This window comes from Balaenoptera borealis (assembly GCF_965194805.1).
Source record: "Balaenoptera borealis genome assembly, chromosome: 1".
NCBI lineage: Eukaryota > Metazoa > Chordata > Mammalia > Artiodactyla > Balaenopteridae > Balaenoptera > Balaenoptera borealis.
This window is the reverse complement of record NC_138860.1, coordinates 165,311,497-165,333,118: the sequence shown is the minus strand read 5'-3', so window position 1 is coordinate 165,333,118 and position 21,622 is coordinate 165,311,497. Positions and strand designations below refer to the sequence as shown.

General features: G+C 35.0%; 1 protein-coding gene across 5 annotated transcripts in view; it reads left to right on the top strand.

Moving 5' to 3' along the window:
• AGO3 (argonaute RISC catalytic component 3) overlaps positions 1-21,622 on the top strand; it is a 117,719-nt gene that overhangs the window by 30,146 nt on the left and 65,951 nt on the right. For 3 of the 5 annotated variants that reach the window (XM_082363042.1, XM_082363041.1, XM_082363040.1), the window contains exon 1: positions 13,016-20,513. Coding sequence is in view for 2 of the 5 variants with exons in the window: in XM_082363038.1 (XP_082219164.1) it covers positions 7,993-8,113; positions 11,860-12,068; positions 12,873-13,009 (467 nt within the window). In the remaining 3 variants the exon portion in view is untranslated. The other 2 variants (XM_082363038.1, XM_082363039.1) reach the window with 1 other exon arrangement.

Genomic DNA, 21,622 nt, shown 5'->3' with positions numbered 1-21,622 from the left:
TCTTTCTCTGACTTATTTCACTAAGCGTAATATTCTCTAGGTCCATTCATGTTGCTGCAAATGGCAGAATTTCATTCTTTTTAATGGCTGAGTAATATTCCATTCTGTGTGTGTGTGTGTGTGTGTGTGTGTGTGTGTGTGTGTGTGTGTGTGTGTGTGTACACACACACATACACCACATCTTTATCCATTCATCTGTTGATGGGCACTTGGGTTGATTCCATGTCTTGGCTATTGCAAATACTGCTGCTATGAACATCGGGGTGCATGTATCTTTTAAAATTCGTGTTTGGTACCTACTTTTGTAGATTAGAGATAGTGTGTTCTAAGACTTAACTAATAGCAGTGGCAGTGGCGGTGGAGCAGAGGCTTAGATATAAGATTTAGAAGAAGAATGAATAATTTAGGTGTGTAGAGAAAGGGAAGAGATAAGAATGGCTTCATAGTTCCTTGCTTGTACAGTGTTGATGGCTTTAACAGAAATACAGATGGTGAAAGGACCAAGTTTTTTATTTTCTCTTAACTATTTGGCGGTTGAATTGTGTAAGAAACATCAAGATGGAGAAGTTCAATAGATTATTCGAAATAAGCTCCTAGAGCTCAGGAAATAAGTGAAGATTGAGATTTTTTTTTTTTTAATTTATTTATTTATGGCTGTGCTGGGTCTTCGTTTCTGTGCGAGGGCTTTCTCTAGTTGTGGCGAGCGGGGGCCACTCTTCATCGCGGTGCGCGGGCCTCTCACTATCGCGGCCTCTCTTGTTGCGGAGCACAGGCTCCAGACGCGCAGGCTCAGTAATTGTGGCTCACGGGCCCAGTCGCTCCGGGGCATGTGGGATCCTCCCAGACCAGGGCCCAAACCTGTGTCCCCTGCATCGGCAGGCAGATTCTCAACCACTGCGCCACCAGGGAAGCCCCGAGATTGAGATTTGAGATGTGTCAGCATATAGGTGATAGTTAAAAGCTAGGGAGAGTGTGTAGCGTCAAGATAAGAAAACTGAGAATAGATCTCTGGGGATACTATTGTTTCAGGTTGCCAGTGAAGACACTTAGAGATTGCAAAGGTAGGAGAACCAGGACAAAGTAGAAGCTGTTTCAGAGAAAGTAAAGCACGGATCGTGATCTTCAAGGATTGATCACAGTGGCAAATGCTAAAAGAAGCGAGGACCGTAGAGACTGAAAAGAGGCTATGTCTATTAAGAAGTCAGTGGTGGCCTGAGGGAGAAGTGTTCTAGAGGAGAATTGTTAGTGTAAGCCACATTGAGTTAAAAATCTATTGATGTGGGCTTCCCTGGTGGCGCAGTGGTTGAGAATCTGCCTGCCGATGCAGGGGACACGGGTTCGAGCCCTGGTCTGGGAAGATCCCACATGCCACGGAGCAACTAGGCCCGTGAGCCACAACAACTGAGCCTGCGCATCTGGGGCCTGTGCTCCGCAACGAGAGAGGCCGCGACAGTGAGAGGCCCGCGCACAGCGATGAAGAGTGGCCCCCGCTCACCGCAACTGGAGAAAGCCCTCGCACAGAAACGAAGACCCAACGCAGCCATAAATAAATAAATAAATAAAATTTAAAAAAATTAAAAAAAAAAAATCTATTGATGCAAGAGGGAAGAGATATGGGAACATATGTATATGTATAACTGATTCACTTTGTTATAAAGCAGAAACTAACACACCACTGTAAAGCAATTATACTCCAATAAAGATGTTTAAAAAAAATCTATTGCTCAGTCTAAAGTAATCTATCAATTGTTTGTGAATACTAGAAATGGTTACTAGATTAGCTAGTGTGGTTATATAAGATTATGAAAGAATTCACACCCATATGAATTGGCAGTGAAGATAGTTTATGGTAAAATGCTCTGATGTAGGGGCTTCCCTGGTGGCGCAGTGGTTGAGAATTTGCCTGCTAATGCAGGGGACACGGGTTCGAGCCCTGGTCTGGGAAGATCCCACATGCCACGGAGCAACTAGGCCCGTGAGCCACAACTACTGAGCCTGCGCATCTGGAGCCTGTGCTCTACAACAAGAGAGGACACGATAGTGAGAGGCCCGCGCACCGCAATGAAGAGTGGCCCCCGCTCGCCGCAACTAGAGAAAGCCCTCGTACAGAAACGAAGACCCAACACAGCCAAAAATAACTAAATTAATTAATTTTTAAAAAAATGCTCTGATGTACTACAAATTTTATAAGGCATTAAAAAGTTGATTTAAAGTATAACTCCTTTCTGCTCTACTCTGAATCTTTAAACTTTAACTTGATGCAAAGGTATGGCTACCTTCTCTGCTACTTAGTACAGAGTTATGAAGATAAATTAGAGGTTAGAAGGATACTAGGAGTGGCTGTCAGCTGTTTTCGCGGTGTTTTATAAACCTCTGGGTGATTTTAGCGTCTTGTTATACCTTAGCAATCTTCCTTTGTTCTGTCTGTATTATAGTGGCAAATTAATCTATTGTAGCTGGGAATACTAAACTAAGGTGAATAGTCACTTTTAGAGGAAAATACTATTTTACGTCTTCTCCTAAAGACTAAAATAATATCTCCCATTCTATCTTTTGGGAGCAGAGAATTAAGAGGTACCTAAAAATGAGATGAAGATGGGTCTCTGTGAGTTTATAGTAACAATTAACAGGAAAATAATTTCCTCTCCTTTTTACATTAAAGTTTCCCTCTCCTACCATTTTTCTGCTGTATGAGTCAGGTGGTAAAGTGGAACTTACTGAAAACAATATTAAATTTTACTTTACAGTCTGTGCACCAGAGCATGATGGAGTCAAAAGACTTGGTACCAGAATATAGGAAGTGGTGGTTGAGGTAAGAGTGGGAAGGTAGGCTGTAGCCCTGTGTAAGACCTAATGTACTCAGGGAGGTTCCATTTTTGTAGTGATTGCCAGATATTCTTCAGGATTTTAAAATTCTGTCCTGAGGTTTTACAAAAATGCATCATATTATTCTCTGCAAGAATTCTTCCCTCTTCAGACTAAGGTTATTAGTAAAAGGAAGCCACTAAAGATTGGTTAGAAGTTCTTATACCCAGTTACTCAGATTTTCTTTCCCAAATTTCTTTCCTACATACTGCTTTAGAAGTTAAAATATTTTATGTATTTTGGTTATGGTAGTTTTACTTTTTATTGTAAGCTAAGAAGCTGGCTTAACAGTACACACTTAAAATGTTATCCTGAAAAGCCATGAGTCTTTTAAGCCCAGTGCGTAAAGATACACTCTGAGTTATAACTCAGAGGCACAACAACAACAAAAAAAAAGTTATCCTGAAATTTCTACATTTGAACAAAAGATTCCTCCCCCCATTGTTCATTGTTATAATAAAAGACTAGTGCTCCACAAACTACAATGTAGAGAAAATTCAGTTCACAGTTTCTAACTTAATTAGAATTCATTGTTTGTATTATTTACTATATTTGATGCTACTGCATTGTAATGTATGTTTGTTGTTAGGAAGACTTCAGTACCTCAATATCATTCTTGAAGTACGATTTTGAGATAATTATGCTTAAATTTTTATATAAAAATAGTATGATACATATTTACCTTTTTCCCCCAAGGTACTTTCACTAATATCCCACATGGTCCCTATAACAGCCCTGAGACTATTATCTCATTTTTATTGATAAAGGAACTAAATTCAGAGAGGCCAAGTAAATTTCCCAACGATTTAGTGGCAGAGTGGGACTAAAAACTCATGTCTACTTATTTTTCTCCAGTACATATGTTACCACATGTTTTAAAGGTTCCTCAAGTTGGCCATTTCTCAATTCAAACTTTCTTCATAATAGAGTGAGTACCTTTGCTGCTACAGCTGACTAGATGACTAGATAAATTACTGTTTTAGAGTTTTTCCTCTAGTTTCACATGCCTGCCTGATGAATATTCTAATAAACTACCCTTTGCTACAGTATCATTTGAGAGAAAAAAATGACAAGTTGCAGTTCCTGCATTTGTCATTTTGTTAACTTGCACAATAAAGTTCCATTAAAAGTCTAAATATATCATTTAATTATATCATATTAGTAAGAGGTTAAAGTTAAAATTGCCCAATGTACATAGAATTCTAATACCATTTTGTAAAGGCTCAGAAGCCTTAAGTTCAAATCAATATTTAGTGTAATTATTTATAAAGGAGTTTCTGTATCTGATGCTATGATCTGCAGTTTCATTATTTGATATTCTCTTAATTAAATTTTACTGTTAGAGGGGATTGTAGACATTATTCCTTTCAATCTTCTAGTCGGTATCTTCTCTGACATAAGTGCTTTTTGAACAGTTCTAGCAAGGATGAACTCAGGTACTTTATGAGATAGTGTAATCCACTCGTGAATAACTCTGGTGGTTAGCAAATGTTGGAAATTTTTGTTCCAAAATCTAGCTCCTTATATTTTCCAACTATTTGTCCTAATTCTGTCCTCCCATACAAGGAAGATACTCTACTCAGTTTTTCACATGACAGTCTGTCAAAATAGCTGAAGACTTCTCTAATTTCCTTTGACTCTTTCCTATTCTAGACTAAGAGTCCTTAATTTGATTTATTTTTGCTCATATTATGTGAGTTTCTATCAGGATTACCTTTTTATGATTATGTTTCATTTGTTAGGGTCTTAAGTATTTTCCAAATTGAACAGAGTACTCCAGAGTTTGAAATGACCTGTGTAATACTTGATGGGATGGTTACCTGCCTTATACTGGGTATTTAAATATATGCAACCTGAGTTCTTTAATTTTGAAGAAACTACATCACAGTATTAGTTGATTTTGGATTTATAGTCACCTAAAGCCCCTTTGCACGAGAGCAGTGGGTAAGTTTAGATCCTCTAATTTGTTCTTATTGCAGTTGAACTTTTCAAACGTAAGTGTTTAGACTTTACAGTTACCTGTATTACGTTTCATCTTCTTTTATTTTGTTTATTGTTGTAGTTTGTCAGTAGCTTTTAATACACTAATTTGTTTTTAGCATACTAGCCTTGTCTCTCGAGTTTGTATTATTTGAGGGTTTCTTAACCAACAGATTTTTTTAAAAATAAATTTATTTATTTATTTTTGGCTGGGTTGGGTCTTTGTTGCTGTGTGCAGGTTTTCTCCAGCTGTGACAAGCAGGGGGTGGGCCACTCCTCATTGCGGTGTGCGGCTTCTCACTGCGGTGGCCTCTCCTTGTTGCGGAGCACGGGGCTGTAGGCGCACGGGCCTCAGTAGTTGTGGCTCGTGGGCTCAGTAGTTGTGGCGCCCAGGCTTAGCTGCTCCGCGGCACGTGGGATCCTCCCGGATCAGGGCTCGAACCCGTGTCCCCTGCATTGGCAGGCGGATTCTTAAACACTGCGCCACCAGCGAAGTCCCAACAGATATTTTTTGATTATTTACTATATGTAGGGCACTAGATATGTTTCTTTTCCTTATTGTATTGATAGTTTGGGGCAGTGGGGAAGGACTCGAAATTTATTTTGAATAAATGTTTCCATGAATATCTAAGTTATTGATATCTTAGAGAAAGAAAAGGAACTTGCCCTGCCCCACATTACAACATAATAAAACACTCCAGTAATCATGAAAACATATGAGACTGGTCCAAGAACAGACAAGGAGACCACTGGGACAACAGAGAGAACTCAGATCAGAACTTAATAAGATAAATTGGCATTATAAATTGATCAGTTAAATATAGATTGTTCAGTAGATGGTGTGGGAAAACTGGTAGGGAGAAAAATAAAATTGAGTTCTCCCATAATACTATTTATAAAGAAGAACCTCAAATGGATTAGTGACCAACATAATATAGATAAAATTATAGAGTTAATGAAACATAATACATCTTTGTGAGTTAATATTTGCAAATTATTTCTTAAAACCTTAAAAGCATGAAACCATAAGGTGAAAAAATGATTAATTTGATGATACAGCATTAAAGATTTCAGTTCAGTAAATACATAGGCATTGTTAACAGGCAGGTAACATTTGGGGGAAGATATTTGCAACAACTAAACCTGTTAATGAATTAACATTAGAATATCAAAGAAACTCCTTCAATTCAACAAGAAGACTGGGACCCCAGTAGAAAATGAACAAAGGAAACAAACAGGGAATTCACAAAAGAAGAAACACAAATAATGAAGGGATGCTCAAATTCATTAGTAATAAGAGAAATCTAAATAAAACAAGCTTTTAGTTTTACCCACTGAGCTAGCAAAAATTAGAAAGCAAAGCTGGATAATGCCAAATCTTGTCTGGGATGTAGGGAAATAGGAAGCTCCAGGAGGATTGTTCAGTGCAGCCATTCTGCAGAGCAGTTTGGCAGTTCTTCATCATTTAGTTGATAAAATTCACTTGGACCTAACAGTTCTGTTCCTGGGTATATATAGCCAGAGATTAATTCTCACACAAGTTCATAAGGGGACATAAAAGGAGATATTGCATTGTAGCATTGTTTTGGTGGCTGAATGTTAAAGATACTCTGAGTCTGTATTGCTGGGAGAGTAAGTAGACAACATGTGGAGTACTTTGCATCACAAGGAACTAAGTGTCCCACAGCAACGTGAACAGATTTTAAAAACCTAGTGCAGAGGGTGAAGTTAGGAATATATACAAACAGAAGAATGTTTTTCAAACACATTAGAAAAAATAACTTATTGGGAAGAATGGGAATAAGAAATGAATATGGAAGGAAAGAAATCAATTAGTTAGAAGAGGAGTCTTATATAGATGAATGATGATAATGTGGCATGAACTGAGGAGCATGATTAACTTAAGCTTTTGTACCTGGAGAATAAAAAAAAGTGGGGTTTGGAGACTCATTTGGCAGTGGGATATAAGTTGGGCCGGAGAAGAAAAAATTAAAGGCATAAAAAACAAGAAACTTAAAATAATTCAGGTACTAGGACATGAGGTTTTAATTTAGGATGATGGTAATTGGGAATGGAAAGTAAAAGACTGGTGCAAGAAATACTTGCAAAATAAAATTGAAAGGCGGGGAAATAGAAATTTTGAGCATTTGGAAAATTCCTCTGGGTATCAAATCAGCTTAATTATTTTGTTCCAGAAAATGCTTTTTTCTCTCCTTTCTCTTCTACTTCACTGGGCTAGAATTGAATTTTTTTCCCATTCTTTTAAATGCATTGTAAATTATACCAGTACTATGTGAGTATACTGTCATTGTAATATATTTAGATTGTGTAAACAAAATAAAAAACAATTCTTCTCTTCACTTCTTTCTCCAGAGGTAACTAACCACTGTATCTGTTTGGTACATACCCTTCTAGATATCTTTCCACTGCTTTTACAAATTATGTGTATGTAAAAATAAATATTGATTTGTGGATATTTGGTATTATTCTCTCTGTAGTCTGCAAATTTTTTAAAATGTCTAAAAAATCTTTAATATCATCCCATGTAAGTATATAGGATAAAAATGTTTGCTGGGTAAAAAAATGGAGGTTTCAAAATATCCTTACTGGCTAGATACCATTGGAAGAATGGGTGGGTAGAGGAATGGGGGGGGTACAGGATACAGGTGTGTTTATTGCTCTTAAAATCTCACAGTCTAGTAGAAGTGAAGTATGTAATAATAATTATAATACAGTGAAGTAAGTGTTCTAATAGATATATGTACTAGGTGCTATTTGAGCACAAAGGAAAGAGCGTCATATTCTTTGATAAAGGAAGGTGAATGTGTCAGGTAGTGCTTAGAGATGGTGAAAGGGATTTTGGATCAGTTTATAAGGATAATATTTTGCAGGTCAACTGTGTCACGAAATGATTAAGTAATTCACTGGATTTATTCTTCTCTGTCTTTTGTGAAATTCATATCATCCCTTCCCAGAAATCAATCTTTCTGGTATCCTAAGCCATGGTCCTGAAAGCAAAATCTTTACCATGTATGATTATCTTTTAGAATTTGGACAGCTTTAAATAGTGTAAGAAGTTACTTTAGTTAAGATTTTTGTATTTCATCATGCAGAGGATTATATGAATGCATTTTTTCCCTTTTTTAGGGAGGTGGTTGACTCAATGGTTCAGCATTTTAAAGTAACTATATTTGGGGACCGTAGACCAGTTTATGATGGAAAAAGAAGCCTTTACACAGCCAATCCACTTCCTGTGGCAACTACAGGGGTAAGATGCATTCCTTTATCAGAAAGCTGTACTTTTGCAATGTCTTTTAAATGCACTTACTGCCATTTTATTGTAGTCTATATATGTATTATTTATCTATTTTAACTTTTTATTTTGAAATAATTTCAAACTCAAAGAAAAGTTGTAAGAATCATGCAGAGAACTCATGTATACCCAGATTCATCAGTGTTCTTAAAGTTTGCCACATTTGTTTTATCATTCTCTTTCTTTTCTCTTTTACTTTCTTTGTATCTATAGAGACAGCTATATATAGAGATACATATACATACTTATTTTCTCCTGAACCATTCAAGAGTAGGTTTTATACATTATGCCCTTTAATGTGTTTTTCCTAAGAGCAAGGATAAAAACCACAGTACAGTTACCAACTTCCCTAAATTTTACATTGATATATTTTTGTCCAATCTGCCCCTATTCCAGTTTTGTCATTTGTTCCGATGATGTCCTTCAGCATTTTTTTCCCCTTTAGTACAGAATCCAATCCAGGTTCCTGAATGTATTTAGATGTTATGTCTTTTTAGTCTTCTTTATTCTGGAACAATTTCCCAGCCTTTTTTTTTTTTTTTTCTTTTATGACATTAACATGGTTGACGATTACAGGCAGGTTATTTTGTAGGATGTCCCTCTGTGTTTTTCTGGTGCTTCCTCTTGGTTAGATTCTGAGTAAGCTTTTTTGGCAGGAATATTACATAAGTGTTCTTTCCTTAATAGTGCATCGTATCAGGAGGCACATAATATGTATTTGTTCCATTAATGGTGATGTTAACTTCGATCACTTGGTTAAGCTGGTATCTGCCAAGTTTCTCCTTTCAAGTTATTCTTCTTTCTTTTGTGGGGCGATAGTATTTTTTTTAATTGTGGTAAAATACACATAACATGAAGTTTATCATCTGAGCCATTTTTAAGGTATGGTTCAGTGGCAAAGTACATTTACAACCATCACCATCATCCATCTCCATCTTGTAAAACTGTAACTCTGTACACATTAGACACTTAACTCCCCATTTTCCCTCCCCTCAGGCCCTGGCAACCACCATTCTACTTTCTGTCTTTATGAATTTGACCTCTCTTAGTACCTCATATAAGTGGAATCATAGTGGTTTTGTCTTTTGTGATTGGCTTACTTCACTTAGCATAGTATCCTCAAGATTAATCCATGTTGTGACATGTGTCAGAATTTCCTCCCTTTTTAAGGCTGAATAGTATTCCATCATATGTATATACTACATTTTACTTATCCATTCATCTGTTGATGGACACTTGGGTTGCTTTCCCATTTGAACATAGATTTACTCTAGGGACCTCGTATAAGTGGAACCATACAGTATTTGTCCTTTTGTGACTGGATTATTTTACTTAGCATAATGTCCTCAAGGTTCATTCATGTTGTCACGTGTGTCACAATTTCTTCCCTTTTTAAGGTTGAATAATATTCCATTGAATGTATATACCACATTTTGTTTATCCATTCATCCACTGATGAGCACCTTTTGGCTATTGCAAATAATGCAATAATGCAACATGGGTGTATAAATCTCTCTTCTAATGCCTGCTTTCAGTTCTCTTGTGTATATACCTAGAAGTAGAGTTGCTGGGTCATATAAATGATAATTGTATTTTTAGTGTTTTGGGAAACCACCATACTGTTTTCCATAGTGACTGTACCATTTTATGTTTCTACAAACAGTGGACAAGGGTTCTAAATACTTCACATCCTTGCCAACATTTGTTGTTTTCTGAATTTTCGATAGTTGTCATCCTATTGGGTGTGAAGTAATATCTCATTGTGGGTTTGATTTGCATTTACCTAATGGCTAATGATGTTGAGCATCTTTTCATATGCTTATGGGCCTTTTGTGTATCTTCTTTGGAGAAATGTGTATTCAACTCCTTTGCCCATTTTTTAATTGGGTTATTTGGTTTTGTTGTTGTTTTTGAGTTTTAGGAATTCTTTATGTATTCTCATGGGATATATGTTTTGGAATATTTTCTCACATTCCATAGGTTGCCTTTTCACTATGTTGATTGTGTCCCTTGATGCACCAAAGTTTTTAATTTTTATAAGGGAGATACTTTTAAGAATCCCATTTCTCTTTAGAATTTTTTAGTAACTGATGATTCTTGCTTGGAAGGTTTATTATTATGTAGTAATGGTGATTTTCTAATTCTGTCATTCCTTCTACATTAATCATTGTTATTCTACTGTAAGGGAGCGCATTTTCTTCTCTTCTAGTTCTGTATCCTTATTTATTTGCCCAAATTGTCCCAGATTTTGCCTGTGGCAGCCCCTTTAAGTTGGTTCCTGTGTGCTTTTGTCATGACACATCTTTTTTTTTTTTTTTTTTTTTTTTTGAGTATTTCCTTACTTTTGGGCACAAGATGTTCCAGGTTCATCTTGTGTTTTCCCTGCTGTAGTCCTGCAACCAGCCATATCTCAAAGGTACACTGGTTTCTTTTAGTTAGGGAATACAATTTAGAAACCAAAATCTGGGTACTGGATGTGCTCATTGCTGCTGGGGTATATGTGCTTCTAAGCCCTTTCAATGGACAGAGATAGAAAATATAAATACATAAAATAAGTAAATAGACAAACAAAGCAGATAATAAATAAATATTACATTCATATAATAAACTTAACATATGTATCCTGCAGGTACCACTTATTGTATGCAATATCATACAATATGTTTATTGGAAATCATGAATTCAAACTGATTCTTCCAGTTCTAGTCTATCGCAACAGGATTCTTCCTTTACTCCCTACATTGCATATTTGTGTCTTCCGTCTCCTTTAAACCCCTGACTCTCCAAAATATTACCACTTTTACTTATTTGTTCAGTCCTACAGTACATATAAAATAGTTTCTGAATTACTACACTATATCACTACAGAAAACAAACTTAGTAGTAAGAGTTTAAGGTTTTATTTTGTATGCAGTTCTTTCCCACCCACCCCTCCTCCACACCCCTAACCAAGAGTATAGTCAATATATTATGTTCAGGAGTTACCTAAATTAGTGTTTTCTTTTCTTTCTTTCTTTCTTTCTTTCTTTTTTTATTTTTTTTAATATTCTTTCAATCTGGCTATGTTATTTGTTTGAAATGCATTTGGTTTCATTTGATTTTGTATCTATTCAGTTTTAGTTTTTTCTCTCCATCCTTGTTGATCTTATTTTTATTTTTTTAATGTTATAGAACTTAATTTAACATGCTTCCAAAAGTCAAAACTAAGCTGAAAAGTATACTCAGAATTGTTAATCTCTCCTTTATTTCTTCCAGTCTGTTCATTCATATCCTTTGAAAGTAACCCCTTTTTTTTTGTTGTTTCTGATTCATGCTTTCTGTGTTTCTTTTTACAAAAATAAGCAGATAGATGAATATTTTTCCATTTCCCCCTTTCTCACATAAAATATGGCATACTATTTGTAATCTTTTGTGCTTGCTTTTTTTCACATAACAGTGTAGCTTGGAAATTATTTCATAGTAGTTCCGTTACCTTTTTTTTTTATATCTGCCTAAATGGTCATTTAGGTAATTTCCATATTTTGCAATGACAGAGAATGCTGGCATAAATAACTTATTTACATTTTAGTCTATCGATTTGACATTGAGATTGGTTTTTTTTTTTATATTTGCCTTGTTTTCTCTTAAATATTTGTATCAGTTAAAAATTATTGTATTTATCTTTTAAAACTTTTACCAGTTGACTCTTTTCCCATCAACAGGTAGATTTAGATGTTACTTTACCTGGGGAAGGTGGAAAAGATCGACCTTTCAAGGTGTCAATCAAATTTGTCTCTCGGGTGAGTTGGCACCTACTACATGAAGTACTGACAGGACGGACCTTGCCAGAGCCACTGGAATTAGACAAGCCAATCAGCACTAATCCTGTCCATGCCGTTGATGTGGTGCTACGACATCTGCCCTCCATGAAGTGGGTGCTTCTGGCTTTTTTTTCCTCTTTAGATTTTAAGCGTGAAAGCTTTCTTCCCAAAAGTAGGTTGTGCAGTCTTCCTTTGGTTAACATTCAGATGTTGTATATTTTGATTATCTCAGTTGAAGAATAGCATGCATACAAATTCATTGAGAGAAGTAAGTTACATAAAATTCTCTGACTTGTGAAAGTAAATGCACATCATTAGCGTAGCTATTTTTTTCAGAAAAAAATGTCTAACCCTTTTTCTTGGGAGCTATAAATCTTGACTAACTGATACACTATCAGTTTTAGTATTTTAGTTAAATCACTGTGTTTTAAAGGTAATTTCATTGTTTGTATAACAGTATCAAATTGTGTTGAAATTGTTACTTTTTTAATCACACTAGCATCTCACATGTGTATATGTGTATCTATGTGTATATGTATAGGATCAGTGTGTCTTTTTAAAGAAAAATATTATGTCCTACAAACAACATTTATAGAAGTAGCTTTCTGATCAATAATTATTTATTCTTTAGCATTTTCTAAGGTTGGAACTATTTTTTAAAACTTTTAAATAAAATTTAATCTTATTCAAACAGTAGTTTTAAGTGTAGAGAATTTCAGTGAGGGATGGTGTTTTTTCATTTTGAGTGGTTGCTTTTTGCTTTCACAAATTTGGAAAATGTTTAATTTCATATATTCATAATGAGAGGCATTATTATGATAAGTTAAGATTATATCCTCTAGACTCACCTGTTCTGCAGATTTAAATACTCAATAGGAAGGAAAAGATTGAACATGCCATTTTAATTTTTGTAGATATACGCCTGTGGGGCGTTCCTTTTTCTCAGCTCCAGAAGGATATGACCACCCTCTGGGAGGGGGCAGGGAAGTTTGGTTTGGATTCCATCAGTCTGTTCGGCCTGCCATGTGGAAAATGATGCTTAATATTGATGGTAAGGGAATTAAAACCATATTCTGTGTTGGGTAGTTGATTTCTATATGACCTGTGTGTGTGTGTCTGTATATATGTACATTTTATATGTAATTATATGTACTGGTATCTTGAATTAATATTTGGACATATATTAAGACAAACTGGAAAAACCTTTATTTTTTATTACATTTCATTTAGAAATCCTTTATATAGAACTTGTCCTGGAATGCTACTAAACATAAAGTAAGCAAATGAAAGCAAATATAAAAGCCTTGACATGATCATCTGAGCAATTATAACTCATTTTTATCCTTAACTATTATATGTCAGTATTTCATTATGAAATACATATTTTAAAGGAGGAGAAGTCTGTTGGTCTTGGTGACCTTTAGATTGTGCCTACTACTGATGTTTAATGTGGTGCTAATTGCATTCTCATTTTTAGGTGTTTTTTTTTTTTTAAGAATATTTTCAAGTATATATAAAAGTAGAGAGACTAGTATGATAAACTGCTGCCTATGTAGCCAATATCCAGATTGTCAGGATTTTTCTGCCTTTGCTTAAACTATGTACATTTCTTCCTCTACTGTAGTAATTTTAAATCAAATCCCATACAGCATGTTATTTTTTCCCTGCTACAGTGTGCATCTCTAAAAATATGGATGTTTTCTTACACAGTCACAATGCCACTATCATATGTAAAAAATTTAATCATTTATTTGTAGTTTCTAATTCCCTGTCCATAATCAGATTTCCCTGATAGTCTCAAATATATCTTTCTATAGTTGGTTGGTTCTAATCAGGATCTAAACAAGATCCACACATCACATTTGGCTATTATGCCTTTTAAAAATGTAGTAGTCCCATTTCCTTCCCTCTAGTTTTGTTTTGTTTTTTCCTTTTTTATGTCATTGACTTGTTGTAGAAACTTTCACTTTTCCTGTAGAATATCCAAAAATCTGGATTTGTCTTTTGTTTTCTTGTGGTGTCATTGTCTTCTTCCTCTATCCCCTATATTTCCTGAAAATGAAAGTTGGCCCTGTAAGCTTGATTGGATTCTGATTCATAAATGCTCCATATTATATCATATTAGGAGGCATATAGTATATGGTGGTCCCAACTTTAGTGGTACTAAGATTGATCAGTATGTTCAGAGATCAGTAGGCCTGATCTCTCCATAGTAAATTTCCCAATCAATCTTTCAATCACTGATATTCCATTCATTGATCATTGTTACCTGAGTCATTTATTTCACTAGGGATTACCAACTGGTATTTTTTCTAATTCTGTTATTCCTTTTACATTAGATGGAATTCTTATGTGGAAAATCACATTGTCCTGTTGATAATTCATTGTCTTTGATAGCTTTCTTGCTTTCTGACACAGCAGAATTTTCCAGATTCATCCTGTATTTCCTCCTCTATACCTGGAATCAGCCATTCCTCCAAGGATCCCTGGGTCTTTCCAGATCAGTACATAGTTTTGTCATTATTTTCAGCTGCATCTACCATTGTGGGGATACGTCAAGATGATGTATTTTTAAAGTCATCTTTAGGTGTATACTAGGGCTGTTTTTAATTATTTTCCATTTCAGAACATCATTCATATATTTGTATTTTTAAGATAGATTTCAGGAGGTGAGATTGATGGGTCAAAAGCAGATATATTTGTAATTTTGATTGTTACTGCCAGATTGCCCTCCACTGAGATTGTAAATATTGTGCATCAGGAAATGAGACTACCTGTTTCCCTTTACCTTTGCCACTAGAGGTGTCAAACTCTAGGTTTTTGTCAATCAAATTTACAAGAAATAGTTTCCTTATGTACTATTAATTTGCATTTGACCATCTTTTCACATATGTAAGGGCCACCTTATTTCTTTTTTATTAATTCTTTATGTCCTTTGCTCCTTTTTTCCTGTTGGATTTTTGGTCTTATTTACTGAGAGAGCTTTCTGAAATCAAGGAGATTAGCCCTTTGCAATATGAATTGCAAATATTATCCTTAGGTTGTTATTTATCTTTTGATCTTTGGTGTGGTCTTGTTTTTGCTTTTTGTCATGTAGAAATTTGTCTTTTGGTGGGGCTGTGTGTTTCAGTCAGTCCTTTCTTTTATAACTTTTAATATCTTCTAGGGCTAGTCTCATTTTTCTCTTCAGGATTTCTAGGCCATTCTTACTTATCTCACTATATAAGCTTTAGAAATACCTTGTCAGAGCTAGTGGTTATGGGAGGATGGGCTGTTACTTTTACTGTGACCTCATTATATTTTTAAATTAAGTTACTGAGTCTTAAGATAGTGAGTCTTTCTATCCAAGAAAACACTATGCCTTTCCATTTGTTCAGGATTACTTTTGTTTACTTCAGGAATGTTTTAAGTTTTCCTCACATAAAATTTGCACATTTCTTATTATCATTCCTGGATATGTCCTCTCTCTCTTTTTTCCCTATTAAATGGGTTTATAGATTCTAACTGGTTATTGTTTATGTACATGAAGGCGTTTAATTTCTGTATAGTAACTTTTTTCTCTCTGCCTTATTGAATTCCATTAACTTTTCAAGTGATTTCCTTGCAGTTTCTAGGTTATAATCATTTCATCTATGATGGTGATAGGTTTACGTCTTCCTTTGGATTTTTATACCTCTAATATTTTTTATCAGATTTTATTGACGAATTAGATAGGACAGTGTCAACCATTAGAGAGTAGTGGGCATCCTCTTTTTATTCCTTACTTTAGAAGGAATGCTTCCAGTGTTTCTGCATTAAATACATATATGTATGTATATGTTTAGGAGCATCTGTTGGTTCCTATTTTATTGAGTACTTCTAATCAAGAATGGATGTTGAATTTTGTCAGATGTCTTTTAGTGGCTATGGAGCTGATGATATGATATTTCCCTTCTTTTTTAACAAACACTGAACTAAACTTGTGTTTTTGGATTATTTTAATGTGATGTTGGAAACTGTTTGTTAATGCTTTACCTTTTTAATCAAATTGCAAAAAAGTAAGATTGATCTGATCTGCAATCTTTTCTTTTTTTAATGCAGTCTTTTTCAAGTTTTGGTATTAATATTTTATTTCATAAAGAATTTAGAAGTTTCCCATTTTCTAAAATGTACAACAGTTTTTAAAGAGTATTGAAATTATCAGCTCTTTTAAGATTTGGTAGAATTCCCCTGTAGAATCTTGTGGCCTGGTGTGTTTTGCTTTGTTTGGTGGGTAGCTCTTTTAAATCTTTCATTTATTTTGTGAAAAATCAGTCTGTTTAGACTCTCTGGATTCAGTTTTGGTAGGTTATATCTTACTAGAAATATATATTTTATCTATATCTAATGTATCTTTACTAAGTAGTTCCTTTTTTTTTTTTTTTTTTTTTTTTTTTTTTTAGTTTTGTCTACTTCTGTGGTTTATCCCCATAGTTTCTTTTTTATATTTGTGCTTTGTCCTTTTTACTCTTAATTAGGAGAGGTAGTAGTTTAGACTTTTTTATTTATTTATTTTTGGCTGCGCTGGGTCTTCGTTTCTGTGCAAGGGCTTTCTCCAGTTGCAGCGAGCGGGGGCCACTCTTCGTCGCGGTGCGCGGGCCTCTCACTGTATCGGCCTCTCCCGTTGCGGAGCACAGGCTCCAGACGCGCAGGCTCAGCAGTTGTGGCTCACGGGCCTAGTTGCTCCGCGGCATGTGGGATCTTCCCGGACCAGCGCACGAACCCGTGTCCCCTGCATTGGCAGGCGGACTCCCAACCACTGCGCCACCAGGGAAGCCCTGAGGTAGAGTTTAATCAATGGGTTCTCCCCACCTCACCCCACCGCCTCCCCCCACCAAAGAGCTTTTGAATTTTTTTCTTAGTTCTCTGGCTTACTGTTTTCTGACTCCTTAATTTCTCTTTTTAGCTTTATAAATTTTTTCTTCCACTTTTCTTCAGTTAATTTAGTTGTTTTTCCTAACTTTTTGAACTATATTAGTAACTCATTTAATTCATTTTTTCTTATTAAAAAAAGTATTTTAAAAAATTATTTCGGGAATTCCCTGGTGGTCCAATGGTTGGGACTCTGCACTTTCACTGCTGAGGGCCTGGGTTCGATCTCTGGTCGGGAAACTAAGATCCTGCAGGCCGTGTGGCGTGGCCAAAAATAAAAACAAACAAAAACCCAAAAAAACAGTTATTTTTCTTCTTATCACTGTTTTAGCTATGTTCCAAAGCTTCTAATATCTAGTTTTTTATTATATTATTTTCTCAAAACACCACAGATTTCATTTGTATTTCCCATATTGTCCAAATGTTGTTTGAGAGACTTTTTAAATTTTCAGATTGAAGATCTTTTTATTTTCTGATTGTGTTATAAATTTCTAGTTTCATTGTGTTGTTAATCAGAGAATGTGGTTTGTATTTCTATTTTTAGAATTTGTTGAGGGTTTTGTTTTGTTTTGTTTTAGTAACCTAATATATGGTCAGATTTTGTGAATGAAAGTTCAATAGCTATTTGAAAATAAGATATAATCATTTTATAGGATAGAGTTAAATGAATATCCATCAGCACTTCAATTTTGATTATGTTGTTTAGATCATCTATTTCCTTATTTATTTTTGTTTACTTGTCTCAGAATGGGAGAAATAAATTTAAGTTTCCTATTGTGTTTCTATTTCTTCTTATATTTCCACTTTTGTAATGTTGCTGCTATAGTATTGGGAGCATATGTATACCTATCTGTATTCTTCATTGTGATTTATACCCTTTACAATGATAAAGTGACTTCTTTTGTACTTTTGGGCCAAAAGTCTACATTGTCTAACAAAAGGATTATAATCCATGTGGTATGTTTTCTGTGCTTTTTAAATGCTAGTTCTGTTATTAGGAAGGTTTTTTTTTTCTCATCAGTGGTTACCTTCATACCTTCATATAATACTCATCTTTCTCTCTCTTTAAAGCAGTATCTTTTGCTTTCCTTAATGAGTAACATTTATATTAGCTTTATTCTTTTCCTTCCCTTCTTTCCTCCCTCTCCTTTTTTAACTAGTTTTAGCCAATATAGCATTATTTTATTGTTGTTATGATTTTGCTTAAATTTATACTACTTGACTTTCAACTTTGACTCCTATCTATTACTGTAAAGTGCGATCAGTTGAGTTTATGCTACTTTTTATGGTTTTTCTGTTATTCATTTATTCATATATATTACTGTTCCAGTGTTTTCTGAGCATGTTAACAGTTACATTCCATTCTGTCACCTGTATGTCCATTCATTTTCATCTTAAATCTACAATTATATGTATTGGTGCTAATTGCAAGTCATTTTGCTAAAATTTTTCCTGTCATCTCTTGGTTGCAGTTTGTCCTCGAGTTATTACTTCAGAAAGGGCTCATATGAGTAAGAGCTGAGTTTTTGCATATTGAAAACCATTTGTCTATAGCCTTATTCCTGAAGGACTGCTTGGCTAGACATAAAATGATTGAATCACACTTTTTTTCATTCAATTTTTTCTTATTGAAGTATAGCTGATTTCCATGTTGTGCCAATCTCTGCTGCACAGCAAAGTGACTCAGTTCTACACGTAGAGACATGCTTTTTTTTTTTAATATTCTTTTTCATTATGGTTTATCTGAATCACACTTTGTTGAGTTTCTTAAAGGTATTTTCCCACTGTCTTCTGACAATGAATGTTCAGTAGAGAAATATGATGTCAGCTGATTTTCTTTTCCCTAGAAAGGACCTGCTTTTTTGTCTGGTTGCTGAAAATATTTTTTACAGTTATTTCACTAGATTTTTTTCTCAGTGTTGAGCATTTTGGGTCAGTTTTATATAAAACATGGGATTCCCTTTGAAAATGTAGGTTCAACTCTTTTATCTTTTTTTTAATCTGTCATTTTATTTTCTTTAAAAAAAAATTCCATCCTACTTGCTCCTTACTGTGCCTTTTGTGATATAATTTTTACCATTTGCTCATTGTAGTTTAGTCTTCATTTTTAAATTTGAAAAAGTCTTTTTCTTCCATTTCTTTCATGAGTTCTCAGTGCTTATCTCATCTTCTCTTAACTGTTTGTCTTTTCCCTGAGTTCTTAAATTTCTGCTCTGAGATCTTTCTTCATAGCTGCATTAAGAAGTTTTGAATTCATGTTAAAAAGTAGTGTTATAATTTTTTATCTACTTCGTGGTGGTATTTTCTCTTGAGTTTTCTTTGTCAGAGATGTTGTGCTGCTTTTTTACATTTTTTAAATGGTATTTTTGTATGGATACTTATCACTTTTGTTATTCGTATTTGAATGAGTTGAGTTTTCCCAAACCACCTATTAGAAGAGACTGGAGTGGGAGAGGGAGGTGGGACAGGACATCAGGAGCAAGGTGGTTTTCCAGGTTTCTCTGCTCAAGGCCTCTGTCCTCTGTTGTTCTGATGGGTTCTTTCTTCAAAATAAAGCACATCTCTTTTGCCCCTGAGTAATATATGTTTAAGGAGTTTCTGCTACCAGGGGAATTCAGCTCCTGCCTTTTAAAAAGTGCCTGCTCAAACATTAGCAATTAGAGAATTTGTGAAGGGTACATGGTAGTTCATTTTACTATTCTTTTAACTTTTCTCCAAGCTTGACGTTACAGAGGAAAAATGCATGCCTTGGTTTTAAAAGGGTAATCCTATCTGAGATCTGTCACTTCTAGTTCACCCTCTGCTCACTCTCATGACACTTTCTACACCTCCTTTCTCTACTTCCTTCTGAGATTCCCCCATTCAATCTCAGAACTAAACATGGCAGTTCCCACTTAGGATAGGACCCTGTCTCTCTGGAGTGAAAATTTACTCTTGCCCCACTAGGCTTTCTTTCATCTTTCATGTCTTTCTCCCTTGCATAGGTTCTACTAGTCCCAAGTACTTTGGGCCATATTTACTTACAATTTGGCATTTTCAGGTTTTTATTGTCTCCTAGGTTCATTGAAGATGTAGGGGTTTTTTTCCTTTTCTTTCCTCTCTTTTTTACATTATCTTTGTTGCTCTGTATTGAGTTCTAGGAGGAAAGTGGGAAATTTTGGAAATAAATTGCTGCTATTTTCCTACTGGAACTTAAAGTTCAGCTTTGGATATTACTAAAACATAATTTCTAAATAGCCCATTGGTCAAAGAAATCACAAATTTTAAATATTTTGAACTGAAGAGTATTGAAAATAGTACATATCAGAATTGGTATGATTAGCTAAAGCAATGCTTGGAGAGAATTTAAAACCTTAAATGCCTATTAGAAAAGAAGAAAAGCATCAATTACCTGTACATTCATCTTAATAAGTTAGAAAAATAACATAATTAAATGCAAAGAAAAATAGAAGGAAATAAGAGTTAAAAACAGAAAATAATGAAATAGAAAACAAATTTACCTCTATTCTGTAGGTAGGAAGACTTCAAAAGTTTTTAAGAAGGATAGTGACATGATCATATTTGTTTTCCAGAAAGAGACCTCTGGCAGCAGTGTGGAGAATAGATAGAGGAGAAAAAACTAATCTGAGAAGCCAGTTAGGAGGCTTTTTCAATCACTAGTTCAGGTAAGAGATGGTGATGGTCTAATGTGGGATGGAGAGGAAGGAACATATTCCAAAGATTAAGTTGAAAAAATAGGTTTAAAAACCATGTCCAGAAAAAACTTTGGGTATAGTTACTGGTACATGGAACTGATTGGAAATGAATAGACCAGGAGGTTTACTAGGTTTTTGAAGGAATTGGTTTTTGGAAGTAAAGCTACAATCTTAGTGTATTAGGTTCAACCAGAGAAGCAGAAACAGTAGGAGACACATAGAGAGAGAGAGTGATTGGGCTTACACAGTTGTAGGGGCTAGCTAGTCAAGTCCGAAATCCTTAGGGTAGGCTATCAGGAAGGGCAGGCTAGAACACATGGGTATGGGCTGTAACTGCTGTCCATAGGTGGAATTTCTTCTCTCTCTTGGGGATACCTCAGCCCCGTTTTTAAGGCCTTTCAACTGACTGAATGAGGCCAACTCAGATTGTCCAGGATAATATCCCTTTAATTACATCTATAAAATACCTTCACAGCAATACCTAGATTAGTGTTTGATTGAATAACTGGCAAGTAGTAGCCTAGCCAAATTGACATATTAAAAATAAAAAAACAAAACCCCATACCTGGCCTACAGAATTCTATGATTATTCAGTCTTTGAAACAACCTTCATATTCCCAAACCTTCAGTGACTGTGCTAGCTAACTGTGCTAGCTTTTATAAACTAGCTTTCAAGAAGGGCATACTCACCAACATACATTCAGAATAGTGACTCATTCATACCAGGTATGAATGATAATACTGAATATGGGAGGTAGGTCTGCTGTTGCTGGTTAGCTGGCAGTATATACCATGTATAAATATATCAAATGTAAATATGTCTAAAGCTTGAGGATTCTATGGAACATACGGACAGAGTCATCTAGTATGTAGTTGGAAATGCAGATGTGAAAATCTGTAGTGGTGTGAGCTAAAAGTAAAAGTTTTGGGACTCCTTAGTATATAAATCCATATTTGAAACTCTGAAAATGGAAAAACTTTAGAAATAGTATTTAGATTGAAAACAGGAATGCAAAGGATAGAGCCATGGAGAATACTAGTATTTAAGGAAGGAAGAGGAACCAGTGAGCAATTAATGA